This window comes from Schistocerca cancellata, chromosome 3 (assembly GCF_023864275.1).
Source record: "Schistocerca cancellata isolate TAMUIC-IGC-003103 chromosome 3, iqSchCanc2.1, whole genome shotgun sequence".
In the NCBI taxonomy this organism is placed as follows: Eukaryota; Metazoa; Arthropoda; class Insecta; order Orthoptera; family Acrididae; genus Schistocerca; species Schistocerca cancellata.
Window position 1 is genome coordinate 198,886,910 of NC_064628.1, and position 20,817 is coordinate 198,907,726.

General features: G+C 44.5%; 1 protein-coding gene and 1 non-coding gene across 2 annotated transcripts in view; both read right to left on the reverse strand.

The window, feature by feature from the left end:
- Positions 1-20,817, reverse strand: part of LOC126176222 (glutamate receptor ionotropic, NMDA 2B) — a 922,500-nt gene that overhangs the window by 98,571 nt on the left and 803,112 nt on the right. The window contains exons 11-12 of the mRNA XM_049923366.1: positions 13,565-13,746; positions 3,692-3,927 (exon numbers count right to left, since the gene is read on the reverse strand). Coding sequence (XP_049779323.1) covers positions 3,692-3,927; positions 13,565-13,746 — 418 coding nt within the window. The remainder of the gene's footprint in view (positions 1-3,691; positions 3,928-13,564; positions 13,747-20,817) is intronic.
- On the reverse strand, positions 19,409-19,483 carry Trnat-ugu (transfer RNA threonine (anticodon UGU)). The gene has a single exon. It is a non-coding gene; the product is annotated as a tRNA-Thr (tRNA).

Genomic DNA, 20,817 nt, shown 5'->3' on the forward strand with positions numbered 1-20,817 from the left:
AGATATAGGTGGTTTTGCAGAGCATCCCACATTTTAAACTTTTAATGAGTTCGTGCACTTTCTTCTGTTGAGAGAACCAGTAGTAGTTGCCTCAATTGCCGCTAGCATTCAGGAGAGACTACTTTTCAAAATTATGCATATTAGCCAATTATATTAATGAAAAGGGACCTCTTGTCGGCCCGTGTTATTTCTCCATACGCGACAAGAGGTACCTTTCTCTAGGCTCGGTAGTCATTGCTTTGACGACGCATTTGAGTGTTTTATCTATTGCGATATTGCTTTATTTTCGGTCGTAGCTTGTAGAGGGCGAAGTAAAGTGCATTAAATTGCAAAATAAATAAATAAATAAATAAATAACAAAATTTATGGTTTTAAGGCTAACTATGTTTTTCGATGATACTGAACAACTGACTTTGCCGACAAGAGGTTCCTTTTTGCTTTCCGCCTCACTTTTGCTATCATATACTCCTACAATTATGAAGTACGTGTCTCAGTAACTGTGAATAAAAGGAGCTTGTCCATGAGCGTGTTGCAATTTTATTTTCCGGCAGTGTATACCACAAACCCTTTTGGGATCCTGTATCCTTTTCCAGTCCCATCCCCACTCTCCCGAAGAGGGCATATACGTAATATCAGTAATTTACACCAATTTAAACTGCGTTTTTGACTTTGTCTTTTCTGGTTATCTGGATTCGAATACACCGAAGATTTTTTGTGCAGAAAATTAGTAATTTGCACTAATGTAAGCTAATGTTTTGACATTGTTTACGTTGGGCCTCACCAGTAGGTAGAATGAAGGAAACATGTTTGATTAAAAGCTGATGTACCATCACAGTTTGCACATAATACAAACTACAGGCACATGATAGGAATAAAATTGCTATTGTAATTATGGAATAATTAACGATTAAAGTTCCGATACTTCTAGTCGTCAAGAGACAGCTGTTTGTATGCTTTGTTAAATAAAAATCTATTGTATCAATAATAGAAATATGACAAGATGTTTTTTCAGTCAGAATTAAGCATACTCATGTTTTAATTGGTGTTAACAGAACTGTAATTACGACCATATAGGATTGTAAAATTTTACTCGTACAAAATTTAATTAATTGACTTTAGGTCTTTTATTCAATAAAACTAATTGTTCTGTTCACCTGAAAATGGTAGGATGATATTCTTTTAAGTCAGTAAAATAGTATGTGCAAATTAACGAGATACATTGTCGTAATGATAAAACATGTAATTTATAGTCTTAATAGAAACAGATTATGTCCTGTCTTTGTATGAAATTATTCATTTATATTTCATGTAAATTTCTACGTGATTTGGGACGATGTATGTAAAATTTTAATTGTATAAATCCAAAATTCAATATGTAACAATGACAGTAATTGTTTAAAACCATATAAATACTGGGTGATCAAAAAGTCAGTATAAATTTGAAAACTGAATAAATCACGGAATAATGTAGATAAAAAGCACTCCATCTTCAGGCCACAAGTGGCCCACCGGGACCATCCGACCGCCGTGTCATCCTCAGTTGAGGATGCGGGTAGGAGGGGCGTGTGGTCAGCACACCGCTCTCCCGGTCGTTATGATGGTTTTTCTGAGTGGAGCCGCTACTATTCGGTCGAGTAGCTCCTCAATTGGCATCACGAGGCTGAGTGCACCCCGAAAAATGGCAACAGCGCTTGGCGGCTGGATGGTCACCCATCCACGCGCCGGCCACGCCCCACAGTGCTTAACTTCGGTGATCTCACGGGAACCGGTGTATCCACTGCGGCAACGCCGTTGCCGAATAACGTAGATAGAGAGGTACAAATTGACACACATGCTTGGAATGATACGGTTTTCACAAAATGTCCTACAGATGGCGCTGGGCAGCAAAACGTCAGTGAATGCGCATGACAATCGTGTATAAAAGGAGCTGTAATGAGAGAGAGAATCAGATGCGCCAGCAGTCGCAGCAAGTTACCTGAAAAGGCGCTTTTAGTGAAGTTGTCTTATCAGAATGGGGAGTGTGCTAGTTCGGCGTTACGATCCTATCGCCATAGAAAGGGGATTCGAACGGGTAAAGGTCCGTTGACAAATGCAGCTGTGGCGAGAATGATTTCGAAGCTCGAAGCCACGGGTTGTTTAGACGATAGACCCCGTAGTGGCCGACCGAGCACAAGGCGTAATGCTGCTGAGACAGTTCAGGAAGAAATGGAGACTGTAGCGGGCTTGTCTATGCACGGGGAAGTCAGCGCTCATGCAGTTGCATGTCGCACCGGCATTCCATACGCTACTGTTTGGTTGGCACTGAGGCGTACCCTCAGATGCTATTCGTACAAAATGCATCGGCATCATGAACTGTTACCTGACGATTTAGTGAAGCGGAGGGCATTTGCGGTGTCAGCGTTTTAAAAGATGGCGGAAGATGACGATTGGTTTAGTAACGTGTTGTGGACCGACGAAACTCATTTCACGCTCCGAGGGTCTGACAACGGCCACAACTGCAGAATTTGGGCTAGCGAAAATCCTAGAACTGTCGTGGAAACTCCATTGCACGACGAGAAAGTCACGGTATGGGTTGGATTTACCACATCTACGGTTATCGGGCCTTTTTTCTTCGAGGAAATGCGTGATTCTGGTTTTGTAACTGCTACCGTGACGGGTGAGAGGTACGCCGATGTGTTACAGAATCGCATCATCTCCAGCCTGGCTGATAAACACCTGCTGGAACGTACGGTGTTTATGCAGGATGGCGCTCCACCCCGTATTGCTAGACGCGTGGAAAATCTCTTGCGCGCGTCGTTTGGTGACGATGGTGTGCTCAGCCGCCACTTTCGTCATGCTTGGCCTCCCATGTCCGCAGACCTCAGTCTGTGCGATTATTGGCTTTGGGGTTACCTGAAGTCGCAAGTCTATTGTGATCGACCGACATCTCCTGGGATGCAGAAAGACAACATCCGACGCCAATGCCTCACTATAACTCCGGACATGCTTTACCGTGCTGTTCACAACATTATTCCTCGACTACAGCTATTGTTGAGGAATGATGGTGGACATATTGAGCAATTCCTGTAAAGAACATGATCTTTGCTTTGTATTACTTTGTTATGCTAATTATTGCTATTCTGATCAGATGAAGCGCCATCTGTCGGACATTTTTTGAACTTTTTTATTTTTTTTGTTCTAATAAAACCCCATGTCATTCCAAGCATGTGTGTCAATTTGTACCTCTCTATCTACATTATTCCGTGATTTATTAAGTTTTCAAATTTATACTGACTTTTTAATCACCCGGTACAGGCGATTATTACGCCGCCATAGGTCAGTCTTGGACCGAATTTTGTTTCAACAGCATGTAGTCAGACTTCGTACATTCGCCGCCGCCGAACATCTAGCGTGCGAAATAAAATTCTCTGTGAACAAGAAGTACTGAAAGTTATTTCTGTCATTGCACGATTCCCGTGTGGCGATGCAGTAACACCAAGCTGAACCTACGGCAGCATTAAGAAGCAGCACCTCGGATTACCAAAGATAGGTATTATTTTATTGGTGGAGGGTATCTGTGCTATGACGTGGTATATAAATCACAATTTTTCTTGTATTAAGCAACGATACACTTCCCAAACTTCACCCACAAAAACATTTATGGCATGTCATATTACAGGTTGGATCACATGTGTGTGTGGCAGGTACTCACGAGACTGATGAGGGCGCAGCAGCCGCCGCGGTCGGTCTTGGCGAGGTGCTTGCGCACGTACTTGAAGTAGAGGTGCTCGAGCAGCAGCAGCACGGCGGCCAGCAGGATGCCCGACATGAGCAGCAGGAACGCCGACAGGAACTGCTCCAGCGCCAGCGGGTCGCTCGACTTGTGCTCCTGCTTGCCGGGCTTGCACGTGCCCGTCATCCAGTAACGTCGCAGGCGCTCCAGGTCCCCTGCAGACCGTACGGTCAGACACACAGTCACAAACACTACTCGACAAGGCGAAACGTAGACGGCATAGAGCAGGAATTAGCTTGCTCGCGTGACGAACCGTCGTCTTAACTGTTCTCTCATAAAACTGCAAAACAGTGTAGGCGGCAGAAAACAAACGTCAAAATGCATTTGAGACAAAGGTTTTCCGAGTATCATACCGCGTCATACAGCAAAAAACTACGCTGGAGAAATCATCGTTTCGGCCACGGTTACGGTGCCCTTCTTCCAAGACTACTGATGTGTTTAGCTGTGAGGTGTCGCTTATATTTTGTCACTGCCGCTCGCTGAGCATGACATTACGTCATGATTTTAAGAGGTCGTAGTTACGATTGGTCACATGAGTTAGAAGGAGCGAGAACTTCATTATAATTACAAAGAAATGAACACTCTTAGCTGCTTGCAGGCGTTGACATACGTCAACGGGGACAGATGAAAATGTGTGCCCCGACCGGGACTCGAACCCGGGATCTCCTCCTTACACGGCAGACGCTCTATCCATCTTTTTTTTTTTAATCTCATTTTGTTCTCTTTCGTTCGTTGTATCTGCTCGGGGCGGACGTCGTAAGACACCCGTTTTGGTTCGTTGTTCATCGGTGAACTCAGTTTTTTTTATTACAGAGGGCAGCTAACCCTCTGGCCGAACACGCTGAGCTACCGTGCCGGCAAATCCATCTGAGCCACCGAGGACATACAGAATAGCGCGACTGCAAGGATTTATCTCTGGCACGCCTCCCGCAAAACCCACATTCTCAACGTATTGTCCCGCACTACATTCGTAGTGTCCCGCCCATTATACTCATTACTCGCGCCGCGTTGCCGATTCCCGTAAGAGTTCGGGCACTGTTTGTGCATTCGCACAGAAGAAGAAGATGGTCAAGTGGCCGGTGAGCCTTAACTATATATATACACTCCTGGAAATTGAAATAAGAACACGTGAATTCATTGTCCCAGGAAGGGGAAACTTTATTGACACATTCCTGGGATCAGATACATCACATGATCACACTGACAGAACCACAGCCACATAGACACAGGCAACAGAGCATGCACAATGTCGGCACTAGTACAGTGTATATCCACCTTTCGCAGCAATGCAGGCTGCTATTCTCCCATGCAGACGATCGTAGAGATGCTGGATGTAGTCCTGTGGAACGGCTTGCCATGCCATTTCCACCTGGCGCCTCAGTTGGACCGCCGTTCGTGCTGGACGTGCAGACCGCGTGAGACGACGCTTCATCCAGTCCCAAACATGCTCAATGGGGGACAGATCCGGAGATCTTGCTGGCCAGGGTAGTTGACTTACACCTTCTAGAGCACGTTGGGTGGCACGGGATACATGCGGACGTGCATTGTCCTGTTGGAACAGCAAGTTCCCTTGCCGGTCTAGGAATGGTAGAACGATGGGTTCGATGACGGTTTGGACCGTGCACTATTCAGTGTCCCCTCGACGATCACCAGTGGTGTACGGCCAGTGTAGGAGATCGCTCCCCACACCATGATGCCGGGTGTTGGCCCTGTGTGCCTCGGTCGTATGCAGTCCTGATTGTGGCGCTCACCTGCACGGCGCCAAACACGCATACGACCATCATTGGCACCAAGGCAGAAGCGACTCTCATCGCTGAAGACGACACGTCTCCATTCGTCCCTCCATTCACGCCTGTCGCGGAGGCGGGCTGCACGATGTTGGGGCGTGAGCGGAAGACGGCCTAACGGTGTGCGGGACCGTAGCCCAGCTTCATGGAGACGGTTGCGAATGGTCCTCGCCGATACCCCAGGAGCAACAGTGTCCCTAATTTGCTGGGAAGTGGCGGTGCGGTCCCCTACGGCACTGCGTAGGATCCTACGGTCTTGGCGTGCATCCGTGCGTCGCTGCGGTCCGGTCCCAGGTCGACGGGCACGTGCACCTTCCGCCGACCACTGGCGACAACATCGATGTACTGTGGAGACCTCACGCCCCACGTGTTGAGCAATTCGGCGGTACGTCCACCCGGCCTCCCGCATGCCCACTATACGCCCTCGCTCAAAGTCCGTCAACTGCACATACGGTTCACGTCCACGCTGTCGCGGCATGCTACCAGTGTTAAAGACTGCGATGGAGCTCCGTATGCCACGGCAAACTGGCTGACACTGACGGCGGCGGTGCACAAATGCTGCGCAGCTAGCGCCATTCGACGGCCAACACCGCGGTTCCTGGTGTGTCCGCTGTGCCGTGCGTGTGGTCATTGCTTGTACAGCCCTCTTGCAGTGTCCCGAGCAAGTATGGTGGGTCTGACACACCGGTGTCAATGTGTTCTTTTTTCCATTTCCAGGAGTGTATTAAGATGGTAAAAGAACAGATATCATCGGTGACCATGCAGCTCGTTAGAATGAAATTACAATGAAGTGAACACCCTTAGCTGCTTACAGGCGTTAATATACGTCAACGGGGACAGATGAAAGTATATATATAGTTAAGGCTCACCGGCCACTTGACCATCTTATTCTTCTGTGCGAATGCACAAACAGTGCCCGAACTCTTACGGGAATCGGCAACGCGGCGCGAGTAATGAGTATAATGGGCGGAGGCACTACGAATGTAGTGCGGGACAATACGTTGAGAATGTGGGTTTCGCGGGAGGCGTGCCAGAGATAAATCCCTGCAGTCGCGCTATCCTCTGTGTCCTCAGTGGCTCAGATGGATAGAGCGTCTGCCATGTAATTTCATCTGTCCCCGTTGACGTATGTCAACGCCTGTAAGCAGTTAAAGGTATTCATTGCATTGTAATTTCATTCGAACGAGCTGCATGATCACCGTTGGTATCTGTTCTTTCGGCCAGGTCCGAAAAAACAGATACCATCTTAGTATATATATTCATTATAATTGGTTGCTACGGTGCAGGGAGTGGGGATCTGCTGTTGTCCAGTGCTTCTTGCATTGTTTGCTGTGGCTGACATTCGTCGGCGATGAGGCGTGGGCAGACGCATGCCGCGCGGCGGCAGTTACCCGTCGTTAGCGCTCGCGTCACGTGTTGTTGGTGCGGTCTGTCGCTCTCTGAGGGCTGACAGCCAGGATGGGGCAAGCTTGTATCCATCCTTGCTGTTTGCTGTTAGGATGTTTTATTCTTCTACGGTTTCTCTGACATTGCGTTTCGTCAACGCCGGCTGCTTAGGCAGTACGACGCCCGGGTTCCCGGGTTCGATTCCCGGCGGGGTCAGGGATTTTCTCTGCCTCGTGATGACTGGGTGTTGTGTGATTTCCTTAGGTTAGTTAGGTTTAAGTGGTTCTAAGTTCAAGGGGACTGATGACCATAGATGTTAAGTCCCATAGTGCTCAGAGCCATTTGAACCATTTTTTTTTTAGCCAGTACGCAGGTTTCTTTAAACTTGATTTCCTTGTCGCAGTCTTGTCGGTGTTCGGCCACTGCAGACTTACGCAAGACAAATGTAGCGCTCGTGCTCTCGTATGCATGTTCCTATCAGCCTGCGACCAGGAGGAGAAAAACGGAAGGCCACGCCTCATCTGCCGATGAGCACCAGTTATAGCAAACTCTGCAAGAAACAATGGACAACAGCAGATCCCCACTCCAAATGGTTCAAATGGCTCTGAGCACTATGGGACTTAACATCTGAGGTCATCAGTCCCCTAGAACTTAGAACTACTTAAACCTAACTAACCTAAGGACATCACACATCCATGCCCGAGGCAGGATTCGAACCTGCAATCGTAGCGGTCGCGCGGTTCCAGACTGAAGTGCCTAGAACCGCTCGGCCACAGAGGCCAGCCGATCCCTACTTCCTCCACCGTATCAACCTATTACAATAACGTTTTCTCTCCTTCCGCTTCAAGTGACCAATCATAACTATGACCTTTTAAAATTATGACGTTACGTCACGTTCAGTGAACGTCAGTGACAAATTATAAGTGACTCCTCAAAGCTACGCACATCAGTAGTCCCAGAAGAAGCTCACTGTTACTGTGGCCGCCGAAACATTGGTTTCTCTGGTACAGGTTTTTACTTTATGACGGTGTACCATACTTAGAAAACTTTTATTTCAACTGACTCTGGTCACGGAAGCCTACGCAGTCATGTCAGAATGCACTGCTCGCATAAGCAAACGATTCGCGTTTCAGCACTGCCGCAGAGGTGAGGTAAGTAGGAATGACGACATTTTCATTCAGTGCACAGGGTATCCCAATTATCTTGTCATCACCAGATGGCTTTTTATAAAATATTATAAAAACAGTCTTGATAGCATAAAACCACTTTTATTCATAAGTGGTAACTGGTTTCGGCCCAGTGTGGATCATCTTCAGACGATACTCCAGTCACTTGGTGTGGAGATGACGGCACGGAGCAGGAACTGAGTACCACTTGTCGACTGCTCAGTGGGTGGTATCCACAGTTCCTACTCCAAGCCTTCGTCTCCACCACACACCATCACTGGAGTACGGAACGAAGATGATTCACATCGAGTCGAAGCCGCTCACCACTTACGAAAAAAAAAAATCTTTTAGGGTGGTTAAGTCTGTTCTGTATAATATTTTATTACCGTGATGTATGTATGCAGACTCAAGTGGACTGAAAAATTGTACCAACTTCAGGATTCGAACCCGCGTTTCCTGTTCACTCGGCAGATGTGCTAACCACTATAACCCTGGCACAGTGGCTTTACTCAACTACACGCTTCTCTCCTCAATCCAAATTTCCATTTATAGCTCAGATCACTAGGATAGTCCATGCATTTGTGCAAAGCCACTATGCCAGGAGGGTATAGTGATAGAGGCATCTGCGTATTGAGCAGAAGACCTGGTTTCAAATCCCGGCCTTGGTACAAATTTTCATTCGTCGCTTCAGTCTGCATATACAGATGTTTGGTTTGTGGGATGCACAACTGTGCGGTCATCAGCGCCCTCACGAAGTCACAATATTTTCATAGTCCACTTTTGTACACAATCCAATCGAGACACTTGCAACAAAGATAATGATGACGATGATGATGGAATGATGAGGACAACACAAACACCAGTCCCCGGGCGGAGAAAATCACCAGCCCGGCCGTGAATCGAACTCGGGACTCAGAGGTAGCAACGCTAGCCACTAGACCACTAGCTGCGGACCCATATACAGGGTGAACATTAATAACACCTACAAACTGCAGGGACGGATTACTGACTGGAAGTGGAGGAAAAAAGGTCCGGAAATGCATCATTGCCACGGTAGATGCTGCTGACGAATGACAGTTCCTCTGAGCAAGTGCAGTGTGTTCCTTGTGTGTTTCAGGTTGTGTGACTGACGCACCGCACTATAAGAAGCAGATTGGTCCGGCATTCATGTCGGGAACAAGCCAAGATGGTGTTTGTGTACGGCCAAGCAAATGGAAACGGTCGAGAGGCAGAACCCGATCCTCTACATCTGGTGTATGCACAGTTCGGCGTCCCCCAACACATTCGTCTGTCTAAACAAAGGGACCCATGAACATGCAAACGCTCAAAACTGGCTTGAAAAGTTGTGTGATGTGGTTGGTGTCTTTGAGGGTACTTGTTTTGGTATAGCCATCCTGTCTCTCGACCGTTTACATCTGTGTGGCCGTACATAAACACCATCTCGGCTTGTTGCCGACATAAATTCTGGACCATACTGTTGCTTACAGTATGCTGCGTCAATCACACAGCCACACAAGGCACTTGCTCAGAGGAACGTTCATTCGGCAGCACCATCTACCATGGCAACGACGCGTTTCCGGACACATGTTTAAAGGACGTTTCTTCCTCCATTTTCGGTTTTATTAATGTTCAACCCGTATTGACTACAGAGATTTAAAACTTGACAACGTCTCTGGAACCATATAGTTTCGTTTAACATTTTATTACCAATTTATTGTTTACAACGATTATAGATTACTTTTCGTCTATAACCATAATAAAAAAGTAGGCTGCCAAGTAAATGTTGTTTAGCTACCAGTGGAACATTAACCAGTATGACTGTTTCTTGTAACTTCGTTAGTTACGAAGATATTTTTAAATAGCACTTAAACTTTTTATCTGATTATCCACTTCTCTGCTCAATACTTATTCAAAAACGTATCACAAAGTACGATTCACGTGTACATATTGCTATTAAGAACGTAACATAAATTTGATTTTGACTCTCCCCTAGTAGAACGCTGTGTAAGTACGGGGGTAACGTAACACGTCCACTTGCTGGAGTTGACAGTAAAGAAATGGAAACACATATTATTGCAATTGGTGGTCTGCTTATATTCTCTATAGACGACTAGCATTTCTACCTTCTCTTCGTTGGTGGACATTGTGGTCACTCAATCACACAATCCTTCAACTCAAGATGGTTGGTTGATTTAACGCCGGCCGCAGTGGCCGAGCGGTTCTAGGCGCTTCTGTCCGCAACCGAGCGACTGCCACAGTCGCAGGTTCGAATCCTGCCTCGGGCATGGATGCGTGTGATATCCTTAGATTATTTAGGTTTAAATAGTTCTAAGTTCTAGGGGACTGATGACCTGAGATGTTAAATCCCATAGTGCTCATAGCTGTTTTCTTGTTGATTTACCAGTGTGCACTTTTCCCTACGTCTCCCTCTGTATATTGTCAACTGCAGAGTCAAATGTACGAGTTGCAGTATCCGTGGTGGACTTACCTGCCCCATGCGTTAGTACATGAAAGTCTAAGTCAATTTTGTATCCCGTTTTCAGTAACATCATGGTACGTTGTTGAGCAGGTCTTGAGGAAACGAAGTAAATTACAAAGTATAAAAAAAATACAGGATGCTATTCGTTATGAACAAAGTTATATGAAAGGGGTGTCCGTTAATTACGTGAGGGATTTTCTCTAAAATTTGGACACCTCTCTCTCCTTGGTGAGATGTGATGGGAACCCCTCCCTTCCTCCCTGCTCACCCGTAGCCAGGTAGAAATATGTAAAAATCAATTTTTTATTTGTTTTAAACACTGAAAAAATAATTTAATAAAACCACGTTTGATTTAGAAAGTGTATTGAACAGTGTTTTTAATATGTGATTAAAAACACTATTTTAAACGTGCCAACCTTGCACAGTTTTCGGATGGATGGACAGACAGAGGGACGAAAAGGCTCCACGAAAATAGCACTAACCGTTTTGACGGAACCCTAAAAAGTTGACATTTTATTGGTATTTTACGCGAGTATACATTAAATATCATTGAACCTTCACTTACTTTGCAGGCGAAAGACAACATTGTTTGTACCTTCCTTTAAACTGTACGATTACGTAGCTTTTCAAACTGTTGATTAATATGATCACTACGAGAATTCTTGTCTGTGAACTTCAGTTTAGTTTCCTTCCACGAATGATAACTTCTTGCTCGGACATTCTTTCAGCTTGCCTGCATTATGCTTAACGTATGCATTGTATAGGTTTTGATACAAATTCATGTTTAACACTGTAATATCGGCTTCATCTGCGCTGCAGAATATCATGATTGACTGACTGACAGACGCAGTGACTTCGACCTGTGCTGCAGCGCACTCCCTGAATGCAAAAAAAAAAAAAAAAAAAAAAAAAAAAAAAAAAAAAAAAAAAAAAAGGGTTCAAACGGCTCTGAGCACTATGGGACTTAACATCTGAGATCATCAGTCACCTAGAAATTAGAACTACTTAAACCTAACTAACCTAAGGACATCACACATCCATGCCCGAGGCAGGATTCGAACCTGCGACCCTAGCAGTCGCGCGGTTCCGGACTGAAGCGCCTAGAGCCGCTCGGCCACAGTGGCAGGCCCCTGAATGCGATCTGACACTTGCGCGGTACTCGTTTCCAATCGGGTATCCAGGGTATGAACACTTGTGTAAAATATTCACTTCAGTTCGCATATATTCGGTTATTCACAGAGCTACTTGAATTCCACTCTCGAAAGAAACATTCGTGGAAGAAATTAATTTGATCAAAACCATAGCAGTTAATAACGAATACGAAGCCGCGCGGAGTGGCCATACGGTCTCAGGCGCCAGGTAACGGATTGTGGGCCTCTCCCGCCGGAGGTTCGAGTCCTCCCTTGGGCGTGGGTGTGTGTGTTGTTCTAGCATAAGTTAGTTTAAGTAGTGTGTAAGTATAGGGAACGATGACCTCAGCAGTTTGGCCCCATATGAATTCACACACATTTGAACGAATACGAACCTGCCATAGTTGACGACATCCTTAAAAAGAAAACTGTTAAAAGAGTTACTACACTCGGCACCTCTGTCATTGAGTCCAACCAAAAGAAGAAGTTCTTTTCTATTCCTTTCTTGGGACCCATCCCCTATCAAATTCAACGCCTTCTTAGTAATGAATACAACTGAAGTGTAGGCTTTTTAACCAATAACAGCTTGAAAAAACTTTTATTTTCAATTTAAAATCGACCTGCTCCCCTTTGGAAAACTCTGGTATCTGTAAGATTTTTTGCGACACTTGCTGTTCTTACTACATAGGACAAACAGGACGTGCCTTTACAGTCAGATACAAAGAACATCTTTTAAGAAAAAATGGCACTAGACTCAGAATTCGTCTTTTGCCGACCATCTTCTGATTACAGGTCACGCACCAAAAGCTGTTCACGATATCAGCATTTTGCATACTGAGAAGAAAGGCCTTAGATTACATGTTCTCGAAGAATTAGAAATTTTTAAACATCTTTCTCGTAATGATAGTCTCATTGTTGATGAGCAGCTACAATTAAATGGTAAAAGCTTCTTCAATGATATAAAGCCATTACTTGATATTTGATTTTCATTTCGTTCGTCTGTCTACATTCTGAACGTTAAGCAGCCTGTTTGTATTTGCGGCTACTAGATGGCACTCTTGGTGTACTGTTCACCTGCGACGGGTGCCTCAGTCTGATGCTACCGTAGCTCGACGCGTGTGAGCAGCCCATAGTGGCTTGCCTTTCATGTAATCTGTTTTACAAATTTTGTGACTAAAGTTTTATCGCTTGAGTTTTAGTTTAAGACGTGGCATGTAAGTACTGTTCCTTTTTTGTATTACTAGCTACTACTTACACTTAAAACAATTTTGTTTCCTTTAATTTTTTTATAGACCAATTAGAGAATTTTATTTCTGATGAAGGCACTCGTAGCAGTGCCGAAACCTGGCTCAAAAGACTCCTTTTTTGCGACCGACGACTGCTATTGCTGTTAATTTTACTTTGTAAACGGTCGCTGACAACACAGCCATGTTCAAACCTTCTCTATTTAAATTGTACATAAAAAATTATCTGCGGTGGTCAAAATAAATTTGACATCAGTACTGTACCAATGATTAAACAGCCGGTATCGTATTTAGAAATCACTTTTGAATGTGGACTGGTTGTGAGGCGATTGTGTTATGCATCGTGTAAGAAGGAGAAGCATTGCACGTGTCGGAACTACACAGCGGCAGGATCGCGGGCTAGCGACACGGTGTTCTGCCGTTTCGCGATACTTTTGCTCGCGTTGGCTGACAACGCCACGGGGACGTTACTTCAGCGCTTGCAGTGTGTGCGTCTTGTCTTTTGTTGGCCACTGGCTGGCCGGAACCGATCACGGGAATATGAAATGCTTCTGGCGATTGTGCCATAAGAAAATAAAGGAAGATGAACTGAGAACTCACCATTTTCTCTGAAGTCGAGTAGCCTCTTGTTGAACATCTGTACGTATTTGGAGTTGCGTGTGAAGGCGAGGCCATAGCCCGTCATGGCGTACCAGGAGCCGACGGTGAGCAGGCGGCAGTCTTCGTCCTGCGCAACCAGGTAGTCCAGCACCGTCCCATCGTAGATGAAGGCGTCCAGCTCGCTGGAATCACAGAGTAGCGACATCCTGGATAGAATGTGAGCAGAAATACGGCTGCAGTGCTCTTTAACACCTTTCTCTAGGTTTAACATTTCCACTAAGCTTAATTGGTTTAGCCGATTTCTTAGGTTTCCGAAGTCACTCTGAACTGTGTTGCTGTTGTTATCTTCAGTCTGAAGACTAGTCTGATACAGCACTTCAAGCTACTGTGTCCTGTACAAGTTTATTTATTTCTGGACAACACCCATTTGAACTTGCATAGTGCAGTCAAGCCTTAGTCTCTCTCTCTCTACAGTTTTTAATCCACCGTCTCCCCCTCCCTACCCTTCATCCCCTATCGTGTCAAACACACATTACCAAATGATATTAGACGGACTGTCCAAAATATCAGAACCAGTACTTACAACGGAACAAGCTGCACCACTCAACTACTGCACCTAACATAGTATATTGAAGATGGTTTTGAAAACAATAAAATCATAGGTGTAGTTTTCATCAAGTTGATGGCAGCATATGCCACAATTAACCACAGCTTACTGCTAAACAAGTTCTATGAAATAACAAAGGATTATGAACTAACTCAAACATTAGTATGCCTTCTACAGAACGGAAGTTCAAAAAAATGGTTCAAATGGTTCTGAGCACTATGGGACTTAACTTCTGAGGTCATCAGTCCCCTGGACTTAGAACTTCTTAAACCTAACTAACCTAAGGACATCACACACATCCGTGTCCGAGGCAGGATTCGAACCTGCGACCGTAGCAGTCGCGCGTTTCCAGACTGTAGCGCCTAGAACCGCTCAGCCACTCCGGCAGGCAGAACGGAAGTTGTTTTGCTGAGCTGCAAGACCACAGAAGTATGAGGCGCGTTTGAAAAGTCCGAGAGACGGCACCACTGGCGCGTATCGAAGTCATGTTTAGTTAGTAGCATCTTTGGAAAGAACGCACACCAAGTTTCAGCCATATTGGTCTATTTATTTGTGTTTGACATTCGTGTGAATCAAGGAAGTCGAGTGATTGTCAAAAACTGGCCGAAAAAGAATTACGTTTGGCGATTAAATATTGCTTTATGAAAGGCAAAACGCCTCAGGAGACTAAAGAGAAGCTTGATAAACATTACGGTGACTCTTCATCTTCGATTAGAACAGTTTATAAGTGGTTTCAAAGTTTTCGGAGTGGCCATATGGAAACAAGTGATGCTGAACATTCTGGACGCCCTGTGGAGGTTACGACTCCAGAAATCATTGATAAAATCCATGATATGGTGATGGATGACAGAACAGTTAAGGTGCGTGAGATTGCTAGTGCTGTGGGCATCTCAAATGAACGGGTACATAATATTTTGCATAAACATTTGGACGTGAGAAAGCTATCCGTAAGATGGGTTCCGCGATTGCTCACGCTTGACCAAAACCGGAATCGTGTGAAGTGTTGCAAGGATGGTTTGCAGCTGTTCAGGAAGAATCCGCAGGACATTAAGCGTCGTTTCGTCACTGTGGATGAAACATGGATACACTACTATACTCCTGAGACCAAACAACAATGTAAACAATGTGCTACCAAGTGAGAATCTGCACCAAAAAAGGCAAAGACCATTTCTTCTGCCGGAAAGGTTATGGCGACTGTCTTTTGGGATTCACAGAGGATAATCCTCATCGACTATCTGGAAAATGGTAAAGCTATTACAGGTGCGGATTATTCATCGTTATTGCGCCGTTTGAAAACCATGCTACAATGAAAACGCAGGCGATTGGCCCGCAAAATGTCCTTTTCCATCACGACAATGCACCAGCACACAATTCAGCAATTGTGGTCGCAAAATTAATGGAAATAGGACTCCAACTCATTACACATCCCCCCTATTCTGGAAAACTAAAAAAAAAGTTTACCCCAAACATGTAACTAGTTATTATTTTTTTTATGCACAGACTTTTAAGACACTCCTCGTAGATGGAAGAACCATACAAATGGCCTGCCACAAGAAAGCGTCCTCGATCTTATTTTCTTTAACATCTAAATCAATGACGAACCTTCCCAGAAGGAACAAAAGTTTCATCTATGCAATAACAGCACAAGATACAAGTTTCGAGAATGTTGAAAAGAAGCTGTCCCAAACTGTAAAAGACCTCAATAATTGCTACCACGACAACCAATTAAAACTCAATCCGTCAGAGACACAAGTATGCAGTGTCCACCTAAAACGCAAGCAAGAACAAAATGGCATGTGAGCAGGGAAGATATTCAGTTAGAACATTGCACTACACCCAAATATTTAGACATCACCCTTGATCGAACTCCAACTTACAAAACCCACTGCTTAGACGCTAAAAGGAAGGTATCAGCAAGAAATAACATCCTCTGGAACAACTTGAAGGACACAGTCTCGAGTTCGGAGAAAACCAGCCTTAGCTCTCTGTTATTTTGCAACAGAATTTGCCTGTCCTGTCTAGTCCAGCATCAATCATGCCAGACGTGCTGATGTTGCAAATGCTAATTAACTCAGAAACAGCGCAACTTGCCGAATCCTCTTCTGAACAAGTATTTATCAGTATAACCTATCGTGCAACACCGTTACAAGCTTTTCAGACTGTTTCTGTATATTGTTTCGGTTAGGTGGTATATATTTTCTGATGCGATTAATAAGTAAATTACCAAACTGATGATTCCTTGATGCCACAGAATGTGTCCTATTAATCTATTCCTCCTCCTAGTCAAGTTGCACCATAAATAAATTTTCTTCTCAATTTGATTCCTTATCTCTTCATTAGTTATCCGATGCACACACCTTATCTTCAACATTCTTCTGTAAAAACATATTTCAAACGCTTCTATTCTCTTCTTGTCTGAAATGTTATTGTCCATGTTTTACTTCCGTACAAGACTAAATTCCAAACACATAAATTTATATTCATTTTCAATAGATTTCTCTTTTGCTGAAACACTTTTCTTCCTATTGCCAGCCTGCATTTCACATCCTCTCTCCTTTGTCATTGCCATTTGTTTTACAAACCAATAGTAAAACTCATTTATTACTTACAGCGTCTCATTTGACTCCGAATCACTTGATTTAATTCCACTATACTTGATTATCCTTGTTTTACTTTCGATATTTACCTTATAACCTATTCCATCATTCGTTCCATTCAACTTATCTTCCATGTTTTTTTGTCATCTCTGACGGAATCATGACATGATTTGGAAATCTTTAAGTTATTACATCTTCTCCTTGAATTTTACTTCACATTTCAAACTTCTCCTTCCTTTCTGAACTGAATAGTGCCACAAGCTCGGTTGCATGCGGTATGGCGCAGCGGTCAGTGTTGCTGGCTGGCGTCGGTTGGGCCGCCAGGTCAAACGCGACACCAGAAATTATTTGTTATTTAGCATTTATCGTTTCTAGAGGATTCTTGAAATATCTTATATTTGTAATGTTTGTATATTCTGGAATATTCGATGTTTATATAAATAATTAAAAATCTCCTTGTAGAGCGTTGGTGTTTGTAATAAACGTGTTTTCAGTGCTGGTTGTTGTATTTAAGTGACGACTCTTCATTCGGATTTGGACTTGAGTGTGTTTATGGTATGACATTGTTTAGTGGAGAGGATTGGTACTTCAAAATATCTGCATCACCATGACTCCAATCAGGCAACTAGCCGTCGCCTACACAGACAGGAACCGTAATCGAAGCATTACATCTTTCCCACGGTCCATGTATTCAGCAGACCAATAAATTACAAACCAGCAGTATGAAGCATCTATAAGTGTTCTCAAGACATGCTGGTCATGACCCACCGAAATGGCTGGAAGAATGCATGCAATAGGTGGGATGCCTTGGTACGTTTGGAAAGTGTGTACTTTTACTTGGACTGCACAGCCCAGCAATGAGTTGACAACGAAGAGAAGCTCAGTACTTGGGACAAGTTCCAAGTCGAACTGAAGACGATCAGTGGCAAGTCTGCTTAGCAGAAGAACCATTGAAGAACAGGCCCCAGCGTCATGGGGAAACGACATAGCTGTACATACAAAATGTTTTTACCCCGTGACACATCAAAAACTGACATCTCACAGTTGACGAAAGGATGTTTGAAAGTTATTTTCGCCATTTGACTGTACAACGTCTTTATTTTGTATTACTCTCATGATTTGACCTTAAGCCATCATAAAGTACAACAATATTGGGTATAATTAGACTTTTTAAAGTGAAGTCATCGTAAAGATCTATTGAACGGGGTGTCCCAATGTGTAGATAAGAACAAAATCACCGACGTATATGGCAGACAGGTAACAAACATGTTTTCCAGCCGTAAAACAACTGAGCTACAGAATGAACACCAATACATAGTTACATGTGCAGTGAACATGATCTGAAAACATGACTATGTATTTATTTACACTGCACACGTAACTACTGTATTGATGTTCACTCTGTGACTCAATTATTTTGTGGCTGGACAATATGTTTGGTACCTATTTGCTTCACATTTCGTTGACGCTGTACTTATCTATATTCTGAGACACCCAGTTCAATTGACTTTGACGATGAATTTATTTAACAAGGTCTGATTATTCGCAACACTGTTGTACTTGATAATGGGGTAAGGCCGAAATCATGATTTTTTTTTAATCGTATAGCTAGGGCCCCCCGTCTGGCAGGCCGTTCCCCGGGTGCCGGTCTTTCAATCTGACGCCGCCGGCCGGAGTGGCCGTGCGGTTCTAGGCGCTACAGTCTGGAGCAGAGCGACTGCTACGGTCGCAGGTTCGAATCCTGCCTCGGGCATGGATGTGTGTGATGTCCTTAGGTTAGTTAGGTTTAATTAGTTCTAAGTTCTAGGCGACTGATGACCTCAAAAGTTAAGTCGCATAGCGCTCAGAGCCATTCAATCTGACGCCACTTCGGCGACCTGCAGTTGATGAGGATGATAGGATGATGATGAGGACAGCACAACACCCAGTCGGGAATCCAACCCAGGTCCAGAGGACTGACAATCTGTCAAGCTGGCCATTCAGCTACCGGGGGTGGTAATATAAAATAAAGAAGTTGTACAGACAAATAGCGGAAATATTATTCAAACAGTATTACATGACTTGGACCAAAAATATGAAAAGATTGTTGATGAAAGGAGTTGTGGAAGGTACGTACAAAGTTCTTCTGGTAAAGGATGTCACAACAACCGAGGCGTTCATTATGTGGTACCAGCGTATCGAGGAGATGGAACAGAAAAGATGCAAACGAAAAAAGTATTCGTCCGATCCAGAAAGTGGTCCCTACAGCAGTTCTGAAAGACCACTACGACATGGTCTCTCTCATTTTCCAAATAATGAGAGAAGAGACACAGCATTTTGTGCCTTAGAATTGTCGGGCCGAGTAAGCAAGAGACAGGAGCCGTGAATGTCGATCTGATACGTCAGGAGATAACACAGGATTTGAATGCGCCATAAAAAATCGACTCGGCCAACTTGGACTTATTGCCATAGGCATGAAATGACAATCCAGTACTCGACCGACTAAGGTAGAACTAACTCCTACGCCAAGTATAACGTCCCATAGAATAACAGACATGTGGAGGCCAGAGGACAATATGTCAGTCTGAAATGTTAATCAAAACAACACCCTAGGCTGCCGACAGGCGTTGATATACATCAACGGGGACAGATGAAAATGTGAGCCCCGACCGGAACTCGAACCCGGGCTCTCCTGCTTACATGGCAGACGCTCTATCCATCTGAGCCACCGAGGGCACAGAGGATAGTGCGACTGCAGGGATTTATCCCTTGCACGCTCCCCGTGAGACCCACATTCCCAACTTATGTGCACACACTACATTCGTAGTGCCCCTGCCCATTACACTCATTACTCGCGGCAGACAATCTTACCGAGTCCCGTAAGAGTTAGGGCAATGCATGTGTATCCGCACAGAAGAAGGTCAATGACCGATTAGCCTTAACTATATGAAGATGGTATCTGTTCTTTCGGACATGTTCTATTCACGCCAGTCAACTGCAGGCAATTACGGTCAACCTGTGCAAGCAAACCCATCGCTGAAGCCCTGGACGAGGCCGCTCCCCAACAAGCTTTAGCAGTCGCCGACTCGAAGAAATCTAAGTGAGGTGATCATCTATGGCGATGAGGCTGCCACATACGCATGTCCACGACGGACGACATCACAAAGACGTCAGGAAATCTCACTGACCTCGTCATCGACGGCCAATATGTTCAGGTGCTAGTCGAATCAAGGGCTTCTTTTTCTGCAATGTCTTTGCTTATCGTCATCAACTAAAGAAGACAATGTTCTGTGACGTGAAAGCAATCGTTCTGAAAGTCGCAAATGGGAAATACGTCCAGCAGATAGGAACATGTATTGCAAGAATAACTATCAATGACACAACAAAGTCCTTCGAATTTAACATTTTAGCGGAGTATAGTTATAAAGTTATTCTCGGATGGAATTTCTGGCAGGCGTCACAAGCAGACTGTGGAAGATCAGAGCTGCGGATTGACGAAGCTGTTTCAATAAGCACACATAAAAAAAGAATGCACTCGGCAGCTGTTTGCCACTGAAGGCGTTGTTATACCTCCGTCATAATCGAGAGGAGTTCCAGTCATCATTCGAGATGCTCGGTTAAACTGTGAAGCTTTTATCGATTGCAAACAGGTACTGAGGCTCACAAAAGAAATTCACATTCAGCTACGATCATAAGCACTGTAGCTGATCAAGGAGGAACTTAGATCGCCAATGTTATGAGCAGCGAAAACTCGTCCCTAAAGGTGTGTGCACAGGGACGGATGAATCAGTCTAGGAAGGGCAGCTAAGTGTCACAGATGGAGAACCATTCTCCGCTACCATTACAGACGACACAGAGAGGAAGCTACTATCAAACAGCCAACAGGATCTGCCCTCAACGAAGAGCGAGTGAAATCCGTTACGCGTCAGTTTTCGGATACTTTCAAGACTGAGGATAATCCACCATAAGGCTAGCACTCATACAGAATGTCGCAGACTGAACGACGGATAATCAGAGAGCAGGTGGAGAAGATGCTGCAAGATGAAATCATGGAGCCTTCATAGAGTCCT